Raw genomic sequence first — 22,410 nt, 5'->3', positions numbered from 1 at the left:
CCTTGCAAGTGGCTAGTACTTATTTAATTGGCCTCACATGCCTTCAAGTTGAGCCAGCTCATGCCAGGAAACAACCTTCTGGAAGCCAGCGCTGTAACCAATTTTCCTTTGGCTTCTCTCTAAACTTGGCAATGCTGTGATTTATCCTGGCTTGTCTCAATTGTTGATCCTTATCTGAGGTCACACACAATTTTGCTGACAGCCATTGACATCGCAGGGCTATATACAACACACTTTTCTCTTCTGACTCTCCTTCCAAAAATGTTTCTTGTCCAACTAGTAGCGTAGTTAGTAGCAGTTAGAAAACACTTGAGCAGCGATATGAGGTTTCCAGTTTATGGTTCAGTGCAGGAATGTTCAACATATTCATGAGGTAAAGAACAACCACTGACAGGAGCCCTGTTAGTCTTGAGCAAAAAACCAGCTAGTCCTACCCTCGTGACTTCTGCCACTGTGACAAGAAAAAATTGTACATTTTACAGTACATTAGTCTTGAAGTTACTAAAAAATAAACATCGGTATTCAGTCTGCTTTGCTAAAATGTTAGCTGAATGCTTTTCACTCCTTCTTAGCAAGCTTTGTGTGAAGTAGAAGGAAAAGTAGAGAAATATTATTTTATATTTATTCTTTTTCATCAGAAGTATCCTATGGCAGATAAGACAGCCTGGAGAACGGAGCAGAGACTAGCACTGGCAGGGAGCCTTATGCCTCTCTCAGCCATATGTCAAAAAAATTTCAGAGGCTTTAACTTTCCTTTTTCCTCCTGTAACTGTATTCTCCGTGAAAGTCTTAGCATGGCAAAACTGTTTTTTTTTCTGGAGAGGCAGAAAGTGTAAGTGAGAGGAGAAGGTGCTGTATGATGAGGGAACCAGGAAAAAGTAAGGAAAAGAGGCAGCAGATGAAAGATGGTGAGAAGAACTGGAGCTGTAAGTCACAAATTGGTTATCGTTTACTTTCAGATCACAGCATACTCTGTAATAGTAGTTCTCAGAACATCAGACCTATTGACACGGAGATTGTGAAGACATATACTGTCATTAATGCTCATCTGTCTGGTGGAAGCAAATGTTGCACCTTCTTGGAGAAAGAATCACTGCTTTTTTTTTTTTTTTTTTACCTTAGAAAAGGCAGTTTTAAGTTCACCTACCATCAGGACAGGAACATAGATATTTTACAGCTCTCAATTCGCTACTCCCCAAATGTCAGTACAAACTCAATACTGATGCAAAACCCCTTTATTTTCGTTGCCCCATAAAATACTGTGTGAAAGCAGGGAATATCAGCATAGCTTTGCTACATCAAGAATCCTCACTGACACTTTAGCCTCCTGATGGCTCCCAACCCTCAGTCTGACAATGCTGAATGAGTAACAAACTGCTGTAATTCAACATCCTCACAATTTGGGTATAGCCTCATTAAGTTTGGGAACTGGACAGTAAGTACACTCACCTACAACCATAAGCATGGACATAATTTATTTTAGTCCTATGTTGATGTAAGTGTATTATAGCTTGTCTTTACCTCTTACAAAAATCAAACCAAAGCAAAACAACTTTGAAACAGAGAGGCATTATAGCACTTGTTAATCTGTTAAAAGTGATCCATCCTAGCATACATGACTGATACAATGTATGCTCCTAGCACTTTACAATTCCTGCTGATACCAGGGGAAAGATTAAATAAGTCTGCCCAAACAGAGAACTATCAGTAGCATTGGAGGCAATCCTGTAATTTTGTCTGCAAGAATTAAAGTACTGCTGGGGTCCAGACACTGAAAGTCTTGAACCCTGTGATAGTCTGATGCTGACTTGCAGATGCTTCTCAGCGCCGAAGCTGAAAGGAGGGAGGAATTAGTGAGGCATCACACCCGCTCCTTGCTCATTGCCACAGCGCTCCAATACACCCACCAAACAGCTGAACAATTCACTAAAGCTCATGGATGACCCAACCCCAGAAGAAAGCTAAACAACATCATCTGCCAGGATCCTGGATCCCTCTCAGGCATAGAAAGCGGCACCGTGGTGGCCTGCTTCCCCCCTGAGCCACTAATGCTGAGCAGCAGCAGTGGAGACATGCTGATGCAAGGGCTGCTGTACTTTGGAGGAAGCATAAAACCAATGTCCTCAGCTTTTGTGGTGATGAAAGATCCCCTGGGATTTTCCCAAAAGGATTGTAATGCCTTACAGCCCCATCCAACTCTCATTAAACTAAATGGAAAGAACCTCAATCACTTCTGTGGAAATTGGATGTTTGCAGGGTTGGCCCAAATCCCAAGTGAGGTAATTACATTCTTCCAACGGTTTCCACTGGAAAATTTCAGTCCCCCCCATCCCAAATGATCTCAAAGTAGCACTCTACTGATCATTTAAACGAAACAACTGCCCTAAATGCCATCTTTTTTTGACAACAATAATGAAAATGTGTGTTGTGATAATAAGCCACATGACAAAAGAGGGTACAACTCTCAGCAAGCAGCCTACTAAAATGAAATGGAAGGTAAAAAAATTACACTGATATTTATGAAGGTCTGAAAAGAAATTTGCTGCTACCACTATATGTGTGTTTGGTACACGTCTCTCAAATTACATTACTTGTAGAGTTACAAACTTTTAAAATAACCATAGCTAAAGTGAAATTAATTTACATTAAAATATGAATTAATGTAGCAGTTCATCAGGTAAATTGCAGCATGTATTAGAAATGTAAGTGTTTACAGTCTTGATCCTCCAAACCGCTTGTGTGTAACAAATTTAATTCAATGCACTATTCAGGAGCTTAAAGGTTAGTACACATTTAAACACTTTGCTGGATTAAACCTTTTGAAATTCTAATATCTGCTGTGTATCGTTTCAGTAACTGAACTCAGCCTGCATACCCAGGTTATACTTGCACGGCTGTACCAAGTACGAATGTACTTCTGTCGCCTTTCATGTTATTTAGAGGAGTGGTGCAGGTCAGTCAAGAAAAAGATGAGAAAACAAGAAAAAACTTATTCACCAATTTGCGCTCATCCTGCACTGCAGGGTTCAGCTAGCGTTGCTATGCCCTCAGGGATTTGGTATCACAAATTATTTTACCTAACGTGGACACAATTTAGGGAATTGGTTGTTTGTTTTTAAAGAGGATATATTTTCTGTTCCTTTTCTACCAGGAACTACTGGCATAAATATTCAGTTCAACAGAATAAAAATGCTTCTTGTCATTATCAGTATAAAATTATAGCTGGTTTTCTTATTCTAGGTGGCAGTGAGAAGTAGTAGCGATGTTGGACAGATCCATGCACTTTGCAGAATCAAAGCCCAGCTGTCAGTAGGTTCCTAAAAAAAATGAGCTGTTGCAAATCAAGGATGCTGCACAGTTTAATCACTTCAGTTAATGCATTAACTGAATAGAAAAAAGATTTTTGTAAATAGTTTCCCTCTTCCATTTTGTCTCTTCCTACATACCTATATTTGTATCAAGAAAAGCAGTGTGCATAAGTATTTTTGCACCATACAATCACGATTAAATAAATGCACGGCTGTTTCAGAATAATCAAGTCAATTTTGAGATTTTTTCATGATATGTTATCATCATTAATGTTATGCCCTGAGTTCAGGTAACATTAAGCTTTCTTATTTGTCCACTGGTCCTCTCTACCCCCCATACTATTTTTTGTCATCTTGGCCACCTTGCTGTCCTAGGACTTAAAACTCATCAGTAAATATTTCATGAGGCAAGAGAGTTTAGAAATGGGTATTCTGGAACAGTTTCCTATAAAGTGATTACCATCACCGAGTTGTAATCTAAAAGGCTATACTACACTGAAATTTATGAATAGTAAGCTTGCCTTGTCTTCTTCTGTCCTCCTTCCCCTGCCCACGCTGCAAGTAAATCTGCACCCATGGCATATTACAAACAAATAACTGACTCTGGGGTTGAGACCTGAAATGCTATATTCCAGCTTAGAGCACGTGTTTGCTGAAAATTGGGTACTGAGGTCTTAGAAAACATGATGAAATAGCTGGCTTTGGAGAAGAAGTGAGGTTTGAAACCTAAAGAAGAAACAAGTCTGAATGTTGGGTTAGCAAGTATATTGCTTGTGCCATTTTTTTATGTGAGTTCTGGCTAGGACAAAAGTGTTAATAAATACATAAATGAAATAACACAGAAGGAAAATAGAAAATTCAATGAACTCTGGTAAGGAAGGGCCATAAAAATACCTGTAAGAAAGGTATAAAAATTATTATCAACATTGTTGACTACATGAAGAATGTATTGCCTCTCTATAAACTGTTTCCAGAAAAAAAATTCTGACGTCTGTCCTAGTCCTGGAGGTTTCCTCCCCGTTGGGGTACAGCCATATGGGGGATGGTCCTGACACAGCTCTAGGGGGAGAAAGCTTCTCATGTGGAAATTACTTTCAATCCTATCGGCAGCTCACCAGCTTTAGGATACTCCTTCTCCCTTCCTCTTCAAGGAACTGCCACCCCTACTCCACTGTGTCAAACGAATGGTTTGTGTGGCTGCTTCAAACTGCCAGCAAAGGTTGAGCTAAGGCTGCAGCCTCAAATACCTGAGGTCCTGGTCTTCCTGAGACGAAAGGAAATCGAGGGATCAAGCTGGAAAAGTAACTTGGATCTGCCTTTCCTGCAGGAACAGCTAGGAAAGAAATGCAGGATTCATGGGGTCAGACTCTGTAGCCTAGTGTGGGACATTTGTTTAAAAGTAAGGAACCCTAAATACCCAGTATTATTTGCTTATTTTGTCCAATGGCATTTCACAGCAAAATGCATATGCTGTCCTTCAGCCAGGTCTCTGGTCCAGTGAGTTTCTTTGCTCTTCATCAGATTGTACATTGACAGAAGAGAGTGAACCGATCACTCTCAAAGTGAGAGAAATCAGGTCTCTAAGCCCAGGGAAAGTGTTTTCAGGCTGTGAATCCGTCTGTTATAAGGGCCTAACCTAGGGCTCTTCCTAGATATCAAAGTCTGTGAGACCAGTACCATTTCAGACATATCTCCTTCCAGTTTTTCCTTCTGGATAAACCCGGGCCTCCTGTTTCTGCGTTGTTCTGAAGAGAGCCAAGGCATTTAACTCAGATTTGTGAATTTGACTTCCAGAGCCTGGTTCCTAAAAGCTAAGTGTAGAAACCCTGAACATTTCTGGAGCTCCTTTTCAGATGTGGGTTGAAATGCATTTCCCGTCTGAAAGGACAAACCTCATCTTTCATTTTAGTGGCTCTTGCTGCAATAGGGAAACAGTGCCAGCTACAGTACTGAAACATGCCCCCAGATGATATAGGGGCTGTGAGCAAATTAGGGAGCTCTTGCTGAAGTTGATAATTAAGATTAGATTCAGATTCAGAAACCTGCACAGGAGTAGGCAGATGGCTCGCTCAGCTGCCAGCTGGAACTCAGCCTTCATGAGGCAGTCATTCAAGTTCAGCAGCACAGCTTCCTTCTGTGGAGTCAGAGCAAAGTCTACCTATACCAAGATCTTTCTGAAGATTTGAGGCCACCTCCACAGCTCTTGCAAACTGGCTGCGTGTTCTGGAAGAAGTAGAGATTTTCAGATCTAGACCAGTTCAAGATGTCGCTTGAAATATAAGCCAAGACTAAAAAGACATAAGGAATGCAAGAAAGGATGCTATGGACCTACAGGGATTTATAATCCCTCAGGGAAGACTTTAGTTTGGATAATTCTCAGCAGCAAACTCACCCAGTCCTAAGTAGAATAGTTAACAATAACAACAAAGAATGACATTCTATTTTTCATCTGTGCCAACTTACAGTAGTGCCTCAGAATAACAGAGGCTTCATTATCTACTCGTGGTTCTTATAAAAATGCAAGAGAGTATCTTCTAGCTTGCCACAGTGCCTAGGCACAAGTAGCTGAGATAAGGATGGAATATCAATCTTAACAGTAATTCCTATATTTTCATTGCCCATTTATACCATACTTTCTAAAAGCAAATCTATTAACCATAGTCCCAAGTGCTTTTTTCTTTTATGCAATACGTTGCTGAGAATCAGTCTTTAAATGTATTCTCGATTTTAAGTTCAGAACAATTGTTCCATGAACTCTCTTTATAAAGCATTTTCAGAGCAAGATTACAAACCGAATTATAACAGATAATGGGTAATTTCTGTAGACACTTCATCTGCAGGTAAGTTTGAAAAAGACTAGTGAAGATTGTGTTTATTTTATGTATGTAAACATAATTTTAGTGCACTTTCCCTCACACAAGGTAATGGCATTTTAAGATACATTCCCAGTACTGAAAGGAAGCTAGCAACCATGTTCAGCTTTCTGCTTGTAAATTGAATTCTCTACTCAATTTATAAGGCACTGGCACAACTTGACATATCTATAGTGCAATAAAATACCTATCAGAGTCATTGTAACATATAAAATAATAATCACAGTGATGTGCTAGAGAGCCTTGGGGGTACTCTCGCACCCCTTGTTAAAACCCTGTCACCAAACCAAAGGTAGGTGCTCACCCTTGTTTCTGCTATAGATGAATTTCATCCCCATGGCTGTAAAAGCTAATCTGAACAGGGTTTTTTGTTTTCTTATATTTTGCTGAAATGTTCTCAGCATCATGTATTTTACAGGAGAATTTGCTTCTCCTTCCCCTTCTTTCAGGTTATACACCTCAAAACCAACTGCTGTTTCTGAAAACAATGTTTCAGACACATGTAATCAATAATGTATAATTCTCTTTGACACTGAGGTTACGCTCCCAGTGTGCTTCTGGCTAAGAGACAGTATTTCCTTTCAGATGGGACAGTGCATTCTCAACATGCTGTAGAAGAGGACATGGGTTTAACATGCGACAGGTTCCCCCTTTGCTGGGGATGGAGGGTGCTGCAGCTGGTGGTCTGGTTCAAGCTGTAGGACTCTGCTCTTCTGATCTCTCTTCTCCTCCTCGGCTTGTCCGAGGAGCCAAGATAATGGCCAGAATAGGAATAGGGTCCTCTCTCAGACCTAAGTGTGTCAGATGTGTGGGTTGAGCTTGCTTTGATCAGAGGGATGTGTAACCTCCTGGTGAGCACGTGTGCTTACTGGTGCTGGATCAAGCTATGGTCTGCAGCAGCACTTTTGGGACATGCTAGAAAAGCTCGTGCCTCTAACAGCCCGAGGTTACTAGCTCAGTCCTGTATAAGGATCAAACTGGCAGCTGTCATGGATCCAAAAGTTCAAGTGCAGGACATGTTAAGGGGATCCCATCAGAAGGCATATGAAAATAACTCACGGATTGTAAAAATTTTCTTCATGACAGAATCAGTCATTAAAATATGAACAGAGTGTAATTCAGCAGAATCTCAGACCATGTGCTCTTCCTTCCAGACAAGGATTTTCATCCATGTTCTGCTTCATGAGTTTTTCACTTCCATTCTTCCACCCCTCAGTATCTATTTAGATACTTTGAACTTAATAGCTGTATTTTCAGGACTCCTAATTTCAAGCATTCAAAATATGCTGGACCCCCTAAATACAACGAGGGTATTTTTATATTACAAGTTTATAAAATAACAGAGTTGAATTGTTTTTCTTTGTCTCACAATTTTTGTGTCTTCTGGATGTTTGTGGGCAGTATTTTCAAGCTTTTTCCCACCAGCAGGTGATCCAGAAAATTTTATTTGATGAAAAAAAAAAATTCTCAAGTTCTCATGCAATCACTGAACTCTGGGACTGGGGGGTTCAGGGAGAGAACAAAGTAATCTGAGATTTGCATTTAAATTGCTATATTTAGAAATAATGATTTTTTCCCCTCTACTATTGTACTGTAATAGCTCTTTCTTGTACTTGTTCTGTGTTCCAGAATAAATCTTTATTTCTGATTTCCCCTGTTTCTTTCCCAGTGTAAAGCTGCATGTATTTGCTTGGCATGAACAACTGCCAATGATTTGATGATAGGAAGGGAAACAAAAAGACTTGAATTTATGCCTTCCCATTTCCTCCAGCACTGTTCTTCAGACTTTCCTAAGCATCAAGAAACTTCTTTCTTTATTCTCCTCTAAATCTCTCCTTACAAGTCCTCTTTGCCAGGATACCTAAACAGAGTTTGCCAATGTCAGACTGCTCCTAAGCTGAGATCACTACTTATTGTATTGACAAATACACGTGTGTACAAATCTATATATGTATCTATATGAACATACGTATACATAGGCCTCATTTTCTGCAGGCAGGCAGCTATTCCTTGCCTCATATTTAGACAGGAAGGTCTCTGAAACAAAGACTCAATTTTTTTCTGGCTAACCTAAGAAGATCTTAGGCAATGACAAACACTGTTATGTGCCATGGAAATATAAGTAATAGCTATTGCTGAGAACTTTACTGTGATTATATGGTATTTGTCTCTCTCTATTAATCCAGTTTTGAAATCTGAAAGCATTCTATTATCAGCATTTTGCTTCTTTTTTATGAACTTAGAAAAGAATATGCCCTCTCTTCCCTGTGCCAGTGACACTTGTACTCCAGGAACCATTAGGAGAAGCAGCGAAACGAACAGGCTGAATTTATTTTGGGCAATTGATCAAGCTGGCAGCTCCACAAAAATTAAGTTTCAGAAAGACCCCATGCACAAAATCCTCAATTTTCTAATAATAGACAAAATTCAATAATATCTCCTTGCTAATCTTGATGTCAAATAAGAATGAAAAATTAAGAAATGAACTTTATTGCCATTTATAGAGCGTAATAAGAACTCTTAATACAACCTCAGCTGGTCAATCAGGAAAAGCAGAAGGGCAGAAAAGCAGAGATCAGCAGGGAGAAAAAAATGGTGAGGACCGTCTAGGATGACTGCTGAAAGCTGAAACTTTAACTTAAATGGCTAAACACATAAATCCAGGCTTATTTTATTTGCTAATTTACCCAAATATATCTACAAGTCTGTACTTCAGCTTACTAAGCTATTATTTAGAATTAACCCAGACCTCAGTCTTACAGTTATTTTTACATTTTTTATTACAGTTTCCTCTATAGCCTCCAGTCCTGTTTTGTTTTGACAGCTATTCACTAAGCCAAGGAGAGGTAAATAAACCTTTCTCTGAATATTTGCAAACAGAATGTGAAACAAGTCTGCACAGAACACTGGGTTTTAGCTTGAATCATCACACAGTTTTGAGCTCCTGGTTTGGGGGATTATCAGTCAGTTGTACATGATGAATCAAATTTAGGGGTTTTGAGTACCAGCTACTGAGGCCAAATGGAGTTGCAAGCCAGCCAAACGTTTCAGAATAAGGTTGGTATGGAAATCCAATTACAATGTAAGACAGCAAAGAGCATTAGAAATATGCAATAACTTCCAATTAAAGAGGTAATGATAGTATCCTGGATTCAATGCATTCAGTATTACAGCTATTCAAGACTATATGAGAAGCATTAACAGAGTATCATTATTCAGTCAGATGTATGCTGGAATTTTATTGGATTTTTGCTGTTTTATTTACCTGACTGGCAGAACGAGGTCTTCTGTTCATATAGGAATGTGTTCTTAGGAAACACATTAAGCTCACTTTGCTTTTACAAAGATGCTTATTAAGTAAACTAATGCTGACTGATGTTAAGTTTTCGTTTTGTCTGGTTAGTATCAGTATCTCGACATTTAAAGCCTCCATCCAAAAGCTGTTGCTGTCTTGCATTCCCATAGCCTTGCTAGAACTTGCTTACTGTAAATGTATGGCAGATATTTTCCTAGCCTTTAGACAAAGGCCCAGATGGAAGAGAGCGTGAGAGGGAGGAAGGCAAGAATCAATATATCTTATAAAGTCTTTTAATGCAATTTTGTTTTCAGAAGAGTAAGTGCCATTTTATCTGCTTTGTTTTACTCCCTTCTTCAGGTGTTGGAATTAGTACGTTTAAAATGCAAAGTGTAAAAGCAGAGATGGTGCCTTTTTTCTCCCTTCTGGTAAACAGCTTAAAAATTCTGCAGATTAAAGATAAATTGGGACAGAAAGTATAAGAACCAATTAAGATAGAGTGACTTTTATACACAGTGCAGTTATGGAAAAACAACTGTACTGTGATTATGCAAATCAGCCACTCACAACCAAAATGCAGGGATTTACATAACAGAGAAAAAAATTCTTCACAGTTATGCCTCAGTAACCTTACAGGGTTCTTGCACTTTAATTGTATGACTCACTGTAATAAAATGACCCCACTTGCTTTATCCAGAGTAAAATATATGTTAGGATATCGCCATTCTGAATGATTTGTGTGCTTTTGGAAGCCTACACTCTCCTGACACAAAATGTGGAGTATATTCTACTTTAAAGAGATACAAATCAATGAAAAAACCAGTATTTCTGCTTATATCAAAATTTTAACTGGGTTTACATACTGCATCACTGCTCTTGAAATAAACATATACTAATATAAATGGGACCTCTCTTCTTGGAACTTTTATTTCCTCATTCTATTAAATTCATGCATTTTTGACAAAATAAGACTTCTCCGGTGCATATATTACAGGAGGAAACATCAGTATAATTTAAATTGCACAGACCCTATCTTGTAGTTCTGCAAAGTGAGATTTTAATAGGAATCCTGATATTTTTAGTTAGTTAAGTATGTCTAGACTATTTAATTTGTGACTTCTATGTGTTCTACAAAACATATTATTTTAAAAAGATGACTGTTCTATTATAAGCCACATGGAAGGAACAGTATTTATTCAGCTGGGTGTAGTTTGCTGTACCTTTATTTTTGTCATCATGTATTCCACTATTTGAATGTGTTTTTTTATATAAGCATGACTTGATATTACATAATTTCTATGAAAAACCAGAAAGAGGAGCATATACATAAATTAGCCCTTACTATGGCTCGGCTTTTTTATCACTCAAACCAAACTGATTGCAGGTGAGCTTTTTCACAATATGGGTACATTCTACCCTGTTATACATCCATTAAACCACGATGGCTTATTTTCCACCTGCGGACACCTTGGGCAGAGGCAACTAAAACATTTAATTATTTTTCTCTTGCACATAGACAACAGAGCACTGACAAAACAAAATCCTCTCGCAGTAACCACTGAGCTTTCAAAGCCTTCCCTGTCATGTAGGGATGAATGCAAGACCTTTGGAAGTTTTAAATGAGAAAGTACGTGAACTAGAAAACAGGCTTGTCAAAGACCTGCAAAGATTAGACAACTTGCTGACTATGGCATTCCTCTGCCATGTGTAAGACTTGGGATCAGGTCTTCAGTTTGAATCTACCAGAGGAAAAACCTGGTCCGTGGTCTTGGAAGTGCTCTTAGACCCAAGTATGTGTGCTGTCCCCATGGGGCCCCTTCACCATCTTTATTCTCTCTCACACAGCAAGAAATTCCCAGAAAGGCACCATAAAAACAATTTGGCTGGAACAAATTTACATTCTGCTGTGTTTTAAGAGAGATTCTCAAAAAATTTGCAACCAGCTGTAAGAGGTAAGGTCTGACAACTTTTCTACCACAATTAAATCCTCAGCTTTTTACTAGGCTAACAACACCTCGTTGACAACTCCCTACTGACATAAACCAAACAAATAGTAAGGAAATGCTATAATCTTCCAACAGGGAAATGAGGTCTCCTCTCCCCTCCTGCCCCCAATATTTTGGAGACAGCCTACTTAAACTTATTTGGTGATCTGTTTGTGTTAGTTTACAAATGAGAAACACATATAGACCTGTCAATTACAGTCCATTCACATAGGATTTGTTATTGGGGAAAATGGGGAAAACTAAAGTTATTTGGGATATAAAATTCTCCACCATGTCAATGGTACTATTTTATATTTAAATATTTTAAAAAAAACATGCCCAAGCCCTTTGCCCCTTTGTAGTACAATGAACATTCAACTTTCTTTTTGAAATGGCAAAATTAAAAAAATATATATATACACAGCAGAATGTCATGTTAAACAGTCCCAGTATTTGGTGGAGATGCTGGGAAGATCCAATCACATCTGCAGCCTCTAGAAAGAGAGCAGACAATTGGCATGGGATTTGTGACTACCCCAGGTTCATTTCTCCATTTCACCACAAAATTACTGCATGGTCTTGGATAAGAGTCCAGATTTCTAAAATGGGGGCAATATGTTCTGTTCTCACTATCAGCATAAGGGACCATATTTTATAGATACTATAATGTATTTCATAATAAATAAGAGTTGTCTTATGGCCTAGTACACTTTTCTCAGTAAGCACTTTCATAATGTAATAGTAGGTTCTTTTTTTTTGCATGAACAGAAAGGAAAAAGTTATATTCAGTCCAATCTGGAAAGATTCTCCAGATTGGACTTTCCATTTGTTTTCATTGTTGTTTTAAAAAAGTATGCAGCAGTGCATTCAAAGTTCCTCTGTATCTACAGACCTTTTCCTACACCTACCAATTACAGAGTTCCCCATATTGGAAACCATTCACGCCTTTGCTATGTTAAAATCAAAGTTAAAAATAAAGGAATATCTACATAAAAGTGTCATCTACCTCATTTACATAGCATGGTGAGATAAAAATCAAAAGACACATGTTTCAAATGCTGACTGTTTCTCCCTCAATGTCTTGTCTTTTCTTTTTTCCTCTTCTTTCTTCTTCTTGTAGTTTTGTTTTTCCCATGATATCATCAGGCAATTTCATTTCAGTATGGTCTGCACTGGACTGTGCAGATTACCAGACTAATGACATACGGACTTCTTACCACTGTAACACCTCTGTTCTTGTAAGTGAGAATTTCGAGTGACAGAGCAAGGCTGTTTGCTATCAATTTTGCAAAAACCGCATCTGCCAGATTGCCAAGATCCATTTCAGAGATAAAAAATCGATTAATATTCTGATTTGTTATCTGTCTTTATCAGTCACAAAACATTTCTTTACACAGATGATAACCTTCTAAAAATGAAAACTCTTACATATGTTAAAATACTTCCCTGAAAATATTTCACATTTACTTATTCTTCTGAAGTAAGAATTGTTAAAGATTGAGTATCTCTCTAATGCCTGCTGTTAAAACACACAAACATATGCAGCCTTCACCTTCATGTCTACAAAGTGCCAAAATTATCTGCTTGTATCACTAGGTATTTTTTCTGTTGGTAAAAAAAAAGATTTTTTCTTTATTATATGAAACGACATCGACAATGTTGAATTAGTTGTATACTTAATACCAGTGTATGCATACTAAAACATACCAAACAGGCTCAAGAACCTTAGCATTATCATAAACAACAGCAAAAAGCTAATGCTTATATTTTTTTTACAAATGTGAACAAATTGAGGCCTCAAATTTGAATCAATACTTTCTAGCACAGCCCAGAAGAACCCTGCTGACTTTAACCCTATTGAGTTCACAGAAATATACATTGGTACTTTTAAAGTAGTCTGCATAGGTACAGGAAATCATGCAAACAACGTTCAGTGGCTGATCTAACAGAATTACTGAGTGGGAAAAGCATGGCTATCTTCACACATTACTGATGTATTAGAGCTATTTCCTTGTTAAAAAGCCATTTTCCCACTTTTTCTACATTTTCTAATCCCCAAAGATACACAGTTTCCTTATTTTCTCAATATTTATGAGTTCAGGCCAAATTTTGCTTTAGGGTAATATGCTCACACACGTTTGTCATAAACGCAAAACCCTAAGTGTTACTGTTAGGAAATATTTTGCTTATTGGTCGCTTGGCCACTGTGAAGTTCTGCCATTCCAGTTTTGATGATTCGGCAACAATTCATCAGTAAAAATTACCAAGACAATCTGACATATCAAGAATAGACTCAAATTACATATCAGTTTGACCCTATTTTTTCTACTCCAATTAATTTTGAGGAGCTTACTAAACCCGGTTTATCTTCTGATTTTTCTAGTTTTGACTAGAAAACATTTAGTATGCTGTCTAAATAAACGACAAAGAAGAAAATGTCATGTTAAATCTAATCTGCCAACAGAAGCTTTATAATCAATCAAGTTTTACTTACGTGGAATTTTGTTCAGTTCATTCATGAACTTCTCTTTTAACTTAGAAAATGCATCTTCTTTTCCTCCCCCTCCTCCGGGACTGGCTGGCTCGGTGACATTACTTGGAGGGGCTGCTGCTACTGTGGTAGCTGGGGGTGCTGCCAGAGCCTCATGATGACTTTCACTCACCATTTTAACCCCTGGGTAAGCTGTTGGAATAAAAAAAACACAAAAAAAAATCCTAAAGATAATGTTTAAATCATTGAAATGGATCTCTCATCAATAAAGGACTAAATAGGCAGAATACCACTTGGTGCTCTTGCTTACTGGGTAAATACGACTGCATCAGCATACTGCTTCATGTTCTTCATAAAATATTTATTAGACAAGAGAGAAAAGTCTTTTGCAGGGTTAATTTCAGCCAGAATAATTTTATTGCTTAGAGTTCTTCTCCAACGGTGTTGCATTTTGAACTGCTGAATTTGAAACCTCAAAATTCCTGTAAAACTCTCATGTAGATTTACGTATTGCTCTTCAATTTTGAAAGTACAAGCAAATCGGGTAATAACTGCTCCCTATGTGCAAATTTCACAGTGTATTTACACAATTATTTTTCTACGAGAGTTACAGTGGTGTGGATCATAGCCAAAGTTTCTATATAAAATAAACGAAGTGATAAGGATATAATAAAAACACTTCAAGATTTCCTGTGAAAGTAATAACCTATTGTTTCCTATTTAAGCAAGTTGTATATTAAACAGAAATTGATTTGCATCCATTTTTATCTGCACTTTTTGAAGGCAATTTTCCTTCCAGTTATTTCGTGTGACATTTGCTACTGACAATATTCTCTTAAATTATTCAGATGTCTCATTGGTGTATTCATGAAGCTACAACATCTGTAGGGTACCTAAATGCAGCCATATTGAAATATCTGAGAGGCTGTCACAAACATAATCCTACATCAGCATATTTTTAATTTCATATTGTTTAACGGGCATTTTGCAAAACCTTTACCTGAATGTACATTACAAAGCAAAGAATTTTGAGCCAGTGGGGTGAAGGTGAGATGAGATGCATAAAGCAGTTCAATAACACAAGAAGGTTGGCTGAAATGTTTATATTGGTTTTGAACACATTGTTCTGATTTTCTGCCGCATCCTAAGTATCACTGATCTGAATAATCATTCTGTTTTTCTTCAGAAAACCACAGGGAGAAAAGGTTTGAGAGATAACAAACATTCGTTATTGCTCTGAGTGTACAATTGCTCTGAGTCCCCAAAGACATTTGGCTTTTGACCTTCTGCTGAGAAATTTAAACATCACCATAGGAAAAAAAGGTAACACATCAAAATTAAAGGGGCATAAGAGCATCTGACTGCATGCAATACAATGAATCATGATCTTTCCTGCCTTACGTGACTGTTTTCATGGATGTTGCTGAGAGTGCTCAAATCACTAAATCAAGATGAGGATTGGCTTTTCGTCCTTCAACTTTACTTCTACAAGCCCACAGACATGAAGACCTCCAGGCACAGACCTGACTGCAGGCAGAATGAACCTTTTAAATCACCCTCATCATTCTTGTCATTAAACAGGGGTTTGCACACAAGTGTAGTCTGGACTAGAAGCCATTCTCCAATGCTGTCATCTGATGAAAAAGATTTTAACTAAATAGGGGGTTGGCCTTGTTCTACAGAAGCAATTTGGTGGATATTTTGCAGCAATTTTATTGATGCAGCACTGAATGAAGCAGTATTCCCTGCCTGCCCATCACTTCTGCCTTTGCCCTCACAGTCTCTAGGCTAATATAAAATCATGTTGATGTTGACACAGAATATGTATATGATACAGCTCTATAAATATTTCATAAGCATGCAGTCTTATCTATTTGCCTGTAACAACATGGGAGCAGTTCACCATCTAAAGCAGACCAGAGTCAATAGAAAGATTCCAGTTAATATCCACGAACTTTGGCTCAAGTCCGATGTCTGCAAAGACTTCCCCACTTGCCTCCCAAAATAACAATCGGGAAAAACATGTAGTGCACAATTTGTGTAGTATGAAATAACGTGCCAGCTATTCCAGACCAGAAGACTTTTTCCATATGCTCTGACGAATGCCAAATACTATGAAGCAAAACATGTAGAGACATCAGCTGTAAACGTTAGTGCTGTTTTATATTATAGCATTTTGTCAATGAATGTCAGTTAAATCAGAAGAAAAGTTGTATGATATATCATAATTAAATCAAAATTAAATTGCTTAATTATAATATATTGCTTAATTATTTCAGGCCTGGCAGTGGACTATTTTATTTTGTCATGGAAGACACAATTTGCAGTGATGACTTTCAGCTAATTAAAAATTAAAGCAAATGTAATTTATTTGCTTCCAGTTTTGGAGCTTTATTTCGAAAATATATTAGGAGAAAAAATTTGAAGCGTTACACTTACATTTTTTTAAAAGAAGGAAAAAATAACAAAACAGAGTATTCCTCTGATCTCCAGGAACAATCCTCGGTAGAGTCCTAGTGCAGTTAGAGGTCACTACATCTAATGAGGCATGCACAAATGCTTTGAGACTTGGTACAGAGCCTTCGACCTTTACACGCCAGTGACACTGTCCTGATATTTTAAATAGGTGTGAAGGGGCTGAAAAAGAATCTTGTCTCAGAAAAAGCTTTCTGCAGTAAAGAATTTTCTGAAGAGCACATGCCCACTCGCTTATAGAGATAACATCTGATGGCTTCTATTATTGTAATGCTGCAGCTTTCCACAATAATGGTATAAACACTGTGGTATTATTAGAGACTGCAGAGTACTGGATAATTAGATTTAAATTGGCCTTTTACAAAAAACGGGGTTACTTTAATGCTGCAGTGCATCGTTGAAGGTAAAGATCTACAAAATACTAGCAGATTATCTGCCATTTATGAAATGGCAGTTGCAAGCAAAAATTTCTTATAGGGTAAAAAATGAAATGTCATAGAATTCAATTATGATTTCCAGTTCAGTGTTCACTACAATGATTATAGTGCTAGGTATGAAACATTACATGTTGCATGTGCAGCATGCAGTCATAAATAAGAGTACATTTGTAGTCATAAATAAAAGCATTTACATGCTTCTATAAAACACAGCATAGGCTGTATTCCCTGACCATGCCATTCTTTGGTATATCACTGCCCATCCATACTAGTGCCATATAATCATTATAAGACAGATGTAAAACAAAACAATGAACAAATACGTGGAATGCTTCAAAGTAATGTTTGTCATCTCTACACAGAAGTAGTCAAGTGTTGACTGAAAATCCAGAGATGATGATTTGAACCCTTGAGGAACCTTACTGTTCCCTATGCAAGAAACATTCTGACAAAAAGTAGTATCAGCTCAAACTTCTATATAATTTCTACATCATTTCCTCTGAAAAGAAAGCACCTGAATATACAAATGCACTCTGAAGATTCACAAGAAGCAAGAGATTTCCTTATGCAGGTACAAAGTATTGGCTGACTGCCTTAGTGTGCTGATATGGATCCTGATGGTGAGAGTCCCATTCGAATGTGTCTCTTAAGAGAGTAGTAAAGTAGCAACTACTCTTAAGAGAGGAGTAAAGAAGAAGAGTAAGACGTCAGACATGGCTGATTATGGAGCATGGAGCAGCCTCTGGAAATCTGAAAGAATGTGTTCCAGGGACAACAGCCTGTCTTTGCAAACATTCAGGCATGTCCAAAGTAAGGTGTGGGGGCACTAATCCCATGGGAAAATTTTACTTGTTTTAAATTGTTTTTGAAAAATAAACTAAATAGTGAGAAAATTAATGAGAGAGATGTGGGATGTTCACAGTGATTCACATGAAAGGGGTATTTTCAGGATTTGGAATAAGAGCAAAACTCAGAGTAGTGTATCATCTTCTGGCAAATCATGGGGAGATTTAAGATAGAATTATTAAAAAAAAAAAAAAGAAAAAAAAGAAAAAAAGAGAAGAAAAAGGCCCAAAGGGCAACAAAGCAAATTTGTATGGTTTCTGTGTGGTTAAATTACAGCAGGTATACCATAGCAGCTGCTGAAGGACTTAGTGAATACTTAATCCCATGGAAATAAAACTGGTGACATTGCTTCTGCATGGTGGATTTCAGACAATTTAATTTTGCTTATTGCTCGTCTTATCTGCTGAATACAAACTGGGTGGAGTGAGACAGTGAATAGGTCAGACATCCCATGCTGACCAAATCATTTCCTCCCAGCGAGAAATTTTCTGGAAAGTGTCCTTTTACCTTGCTGCCTTTCAAATATTTCTGCCATACTAAAAATTAAAATCAATGAAATTATTAAAAACATACAAATATAGTCTTACTATGAGTAATTGTATATGTTTTCAGAAGTAATTGTCACCATTCTTTCAATGTTTAATGCTGTAGCTGTAGTAGAGCTGGTCACTGTACTTCAATGAGCATGCAAAGTAGTAAATTGGGATCTATATTGTTAAATGGTATTTCCTGGACAGCTTATCTTTTCAGCATCCCAAACATGTTCACCTCAGCAGTTCCATCCAGCTTGGAATGTAATCACAAAACTTATCCAAGACAGAAAAAAAATCCCACGTTAACATCAGTTGTGTTCCTCTGTCATTTCTGTTTACAGCTCCTGTGCACTGAAAGAGAAAGAAACTATGAGCTTTCAGTGCTGATATGTCCAGGGTAAGTATGCAGTGTTACCAGAGAATGGTCTGACACCACATTGAAAATTTACCCTATTCCATTAGACTGTTTTTAATGAAATGAATTCATCATTAAGAAGATGGGAACATTACCAGAATGTCTAAAGATATCTACAATAAACGATCTCTTCTTGGATTTAAGTATTCTGGGATGTTAATAATAGATTTTTTACTCATTCATCTTCCTATTAATGAAATACGCTATCTTTCTAGCTTCAGTAATGGACATTTTTTTAAAAAGACAAGCTCAGAAAAGAGACTTTCTCGGCTCTTTATAAAGATGGGCCTGTAACTACATTTTCAGAAGAAAGGAAGGTCACGGTAAAGATGTTATATCAAAACAGCCTTTTCACCACTACCACAAAGGTTTACAATGCAATCCAGATTTAGTACTGCTTTAGAGAAGGTACATGAAAGGCCCAACATTTCACGGGGAAAAAAGTCTGATGAAGAACCTTGGTGGGGGAATTCAGATGTCCTCTCTGTGCTGCTACCGATGCACAAGAAATGTCCAAGCAAACCCCCCCAGAACCACCCCTGTGCCTCTTTTAGTGGAGGAGAGTCATTTCTCCTGCTGCCGTACGTGAAACATCAAATCAGTTGACGCTTTCTAGATCCCAGCTGTCCATTAGCTCTTTAAAACTGTTTTACAATGCTTGCTACTAATACCACATCAACAGTTTCATTGGCTTGACTGAACGAAAAAGATAAAGCCCCTAAATCTCCCCCCAAAAGCCCACAGCTACTTTATTGCTCAGTTTTAGAAATGACTATGCCAGTGTGTCCTGCCATAGGAGTATCACTGATCCTGAAGCAGGATGGAGGACCATGGTGTTGTAGACAGGAAGAGGACCAAGAGATGGTGAGCCAGTAGGGATGAAGACCCCTCATACAGCAAGAGGGCACATCTAAACCCAAGTTTAAGGAAGTGTGGGGTTAGGAAAGGAGTCACATACCAAGTCAGGCAGAAGCACTGCAACTCCAAGGTAGCAGAGAGAAGAGCTTGGCAGAAATATTTTTTGACAGTTAGTCAAAACTGCTCGTTTTGGGTGCCAACAGCTAGTTAGATTGAGTTAACTACAGCACAGTCCTGGACCAGGCAACAAATCTTCCCATTATTAGACATGAGCTTATTATCAGTCTCCAGAATTTGCTTAAAATAGGAACAAATATTTTTAGAAAAACACCTGAAAGAAACCAACTTGATCACCAAATCCAAAATAGTTGGTTTTTTTTATTTTCTTAGTAGGTTCAAACACGTTTTGCTTCTCTCCTGAAAGAAGATTTAGATCCTATTTCAAGTGCTTCTGGCAGAGTAGCTATTCAGAAGTTCTGTGTACGTAGATATGAATTTCAGCTGGATCTTTCTCTAATAGTCAGACAAAGCAACAATAATAAGCATCTGAAAAGTAATGAGAAAATGAAATATTGTAAGATTTCCAGTCTAATATTCACACTGAAAACCTATTATCTGAGTATGAGTTATATCCAAATAACATCCAAATCTTTGTGTACTCTTCTTAACCTATTTCAATTTTTTAATTCACTGTATATCTAATAAACGTAGAAAATATGTAGAATAAGCATAGAATAGTTCACAGTTCTCTGTCATGATAAACACATTTTATTTACTTGAAATGATTACAGTGTACGATTTCATTTCTAAGCATGTTTCAGAGCTAACCATATAATGTCACAGAAAATTACTTGCCCAGTGGACAGCAAACCATCTGAATATTTTGGGAGGTATATGGACACTGTGAACATTGGAGAAAGACAAATTCCTCAGTACATGGCACAATCTACATGTTTCTCTTTCAGATTTCTGGTCACCCATTATTAAATATGGCGGAACTGTTCAACGTACAGGGCTCCGAAATATCTTATGCTGCAGAGTCTGTGCAAGAGAAATTTTGGCTTGCATTTTCAGAAAGAACCTCAGTCTGATACGTAATCTACGAACAGCTAATCACTGTATATTTTGCAGTACCAAGCTATGCAAAATTATATTTTCAGACTCACTCCTTAAGCTGTTGATAAGACCGCTGTTAATTTAAATGAGAACAGTGAAGCCAACACTATTTTCTTTCCAGCTAAAAGCCATAATTTTTTGACTGCACTTCAAACTTCCACTCCTGCAACGCAGAAGAGCACATGGGAGCCAGAGGAGTTACAGCAGCTTACAGAGAAGCATAAAAATCAAGAGCAAGGAGCATTGCAGCAAGTCAAGAGTGGTGAGTCCCTTGCATAGATTCACTGTATAAATGCCTGTTTCCCTGACCATGTTCTGAAACTCTTATTCTCCCCTAAGTATATGATATTTCTTAGTCATCTATTTCTTTTGATTTTTAGAGGTAATGGGGCTAGAGACAGCCCTGTCTCTCTGGATGTTGACATTGTTGTCATGTTTCAGCAGCAGTGAGGTTACCAAACCTGTCAAAGCATCAGACTATGTATAATTTAACCCCTCCGTCTTCCTCTACTACTGCAAATACTGCTTCAAAATGACTGAGGTCCTTGATAATAGCTAGTTATGAATAGGAATAAGGGAAAAAGAAACTACAGTAATTTCCTCCCACATGATCATTCTGTCATCTTTCATGCTTGCATCTTGTTTCCTGAAGCTGTAATCTGCATTTCTACTCCCCTGGTATTTACTTCCAGACTTCCTTTATACAGCAGTGTAAGACAAAAGAATTCATATAAAAATTACTGTTCAACTGCATTTAAGCATGAAATTCTAATACAGTCCACAGAGAATTCTTGCTGTTCCAAAATCATTTTAGAGTCATCCTACAAATAATGAAGCCCTTCATATCAATAAATTCCTTGTTGTGTACATTGCATAAAATCATTTATATACACATATTTGGCTCCTGTCCAATCAATGGCTCTAATAAAGCCTATAAACTAGTAAAGCGCCATAGAGAGTAACTATGATGTGGTAAAATTCATAAAGAAGAAGTTGTAAAATAATATGCAGAAACTCTATTAATATTCTTATTTTGGTATCCGTAGGTCATAGCTCTAAATTCACTATCTCCCCTTTAAATTTTCCTTCTATTGTGATTTCCTATGTGTCCCAATTTCTGCACTCAGTAACCATGGGGTTAGTAAAATTAATTAGGAACAAGCAGGATGGTACATGCACTAAGGAACCAAATATGGGGAGCTGAGATGTGCAATTCAGTGCTACCTCACAGATTAGTTAAGTCTTGGACTTAGGTTGTGAAATAGTCGGCACCTCAGAGTGTGATTTTACTCTGACAAGTGACTACATAAAAATGGCACCTTCATTCTGAAAAAGATCTGCTCCCTATGTATATTCAGTCATATATGTTGAATTTAATGAGTACCACATTCCAACTTCAGCACTGAGTGTTTTTTTCCCTGTTACAGCTGCAGTATCAAAAAGCTAAGAAAACAAGGAGAACATAATAAGATTGTATTCCTTCTCTGCATCATGAATGCAATTATGAACTAAATTTCAAAGACCAGCTGATTATGTCTTTGAGAACCTACTGCGGATTACACAGTTACAGCTGAAGGCATGGGATTATATCCTCGTAGCCAAGCACATGAAATTTGGGCTGCATTACTTGGTGGTAGGTGGGAGAAGGAAACAGCTCAGCTAGTTTTTCAGATCCTACGATAAAATCACATGGCTGGCATTTAGAAAAATGTAAACAGTTGGTATTTGGCATTAAAGCTTTAAGATGTGTCACCCAAGAGTACTAATGGGAAAAATAC

The 22,410-nt window shown here is 37.6% G+C and overlaps 1 protein-coding gene across 15 annotated transcripts in view; it reads right to left on the bottom strand.

Moving 5' to 3' along the window:
• The window catches only part of SYT1 (synaptotagmin 1), a 360,596-nt gene that overhangs the window by 119,935 nt on the left and 218,251 nt on the right, over nucleotides 1-22,410 (bottom strand). For all 15 annotated transcript variants that reach the window (XM_075496130.1, XM_075496083.1, XM_075496101.1 and 12 more), the window contains one exon: nucleotides 13,956-14,144. In XM_075496130.1, coding sequence (XP_075352245.1) covers nucleotides 13,956-14,127 — 172 coding nt within the window. In that variant the 5' untranslated portion in view covers nucleotides 14,128-14,144. The remainder of the gene's footprint in view (nucleotides 1-13,955; nucleotides 14,145-22,410) is intronic.

The sequence above is a fragment of the Mycteria americana genome, chromosome 1, assembly GCF_035582795.1.
Source record: "Mycteria americana isolate JAX WOST 10 ecotype Jacksonville Zoo and Gardens chromosome 1, USCA_MyAme_1.0, whole genome shotgun sequence".
Lineage (NCBI taxonomy): Eukaryota > Metazoa > Chordata > Aves > Ciconiiformes > Ciconiidae > Mycteria > Mycteria americana.
This window is presented reverse-complemented; position numbering and strand designations above follow the sequence as displayed.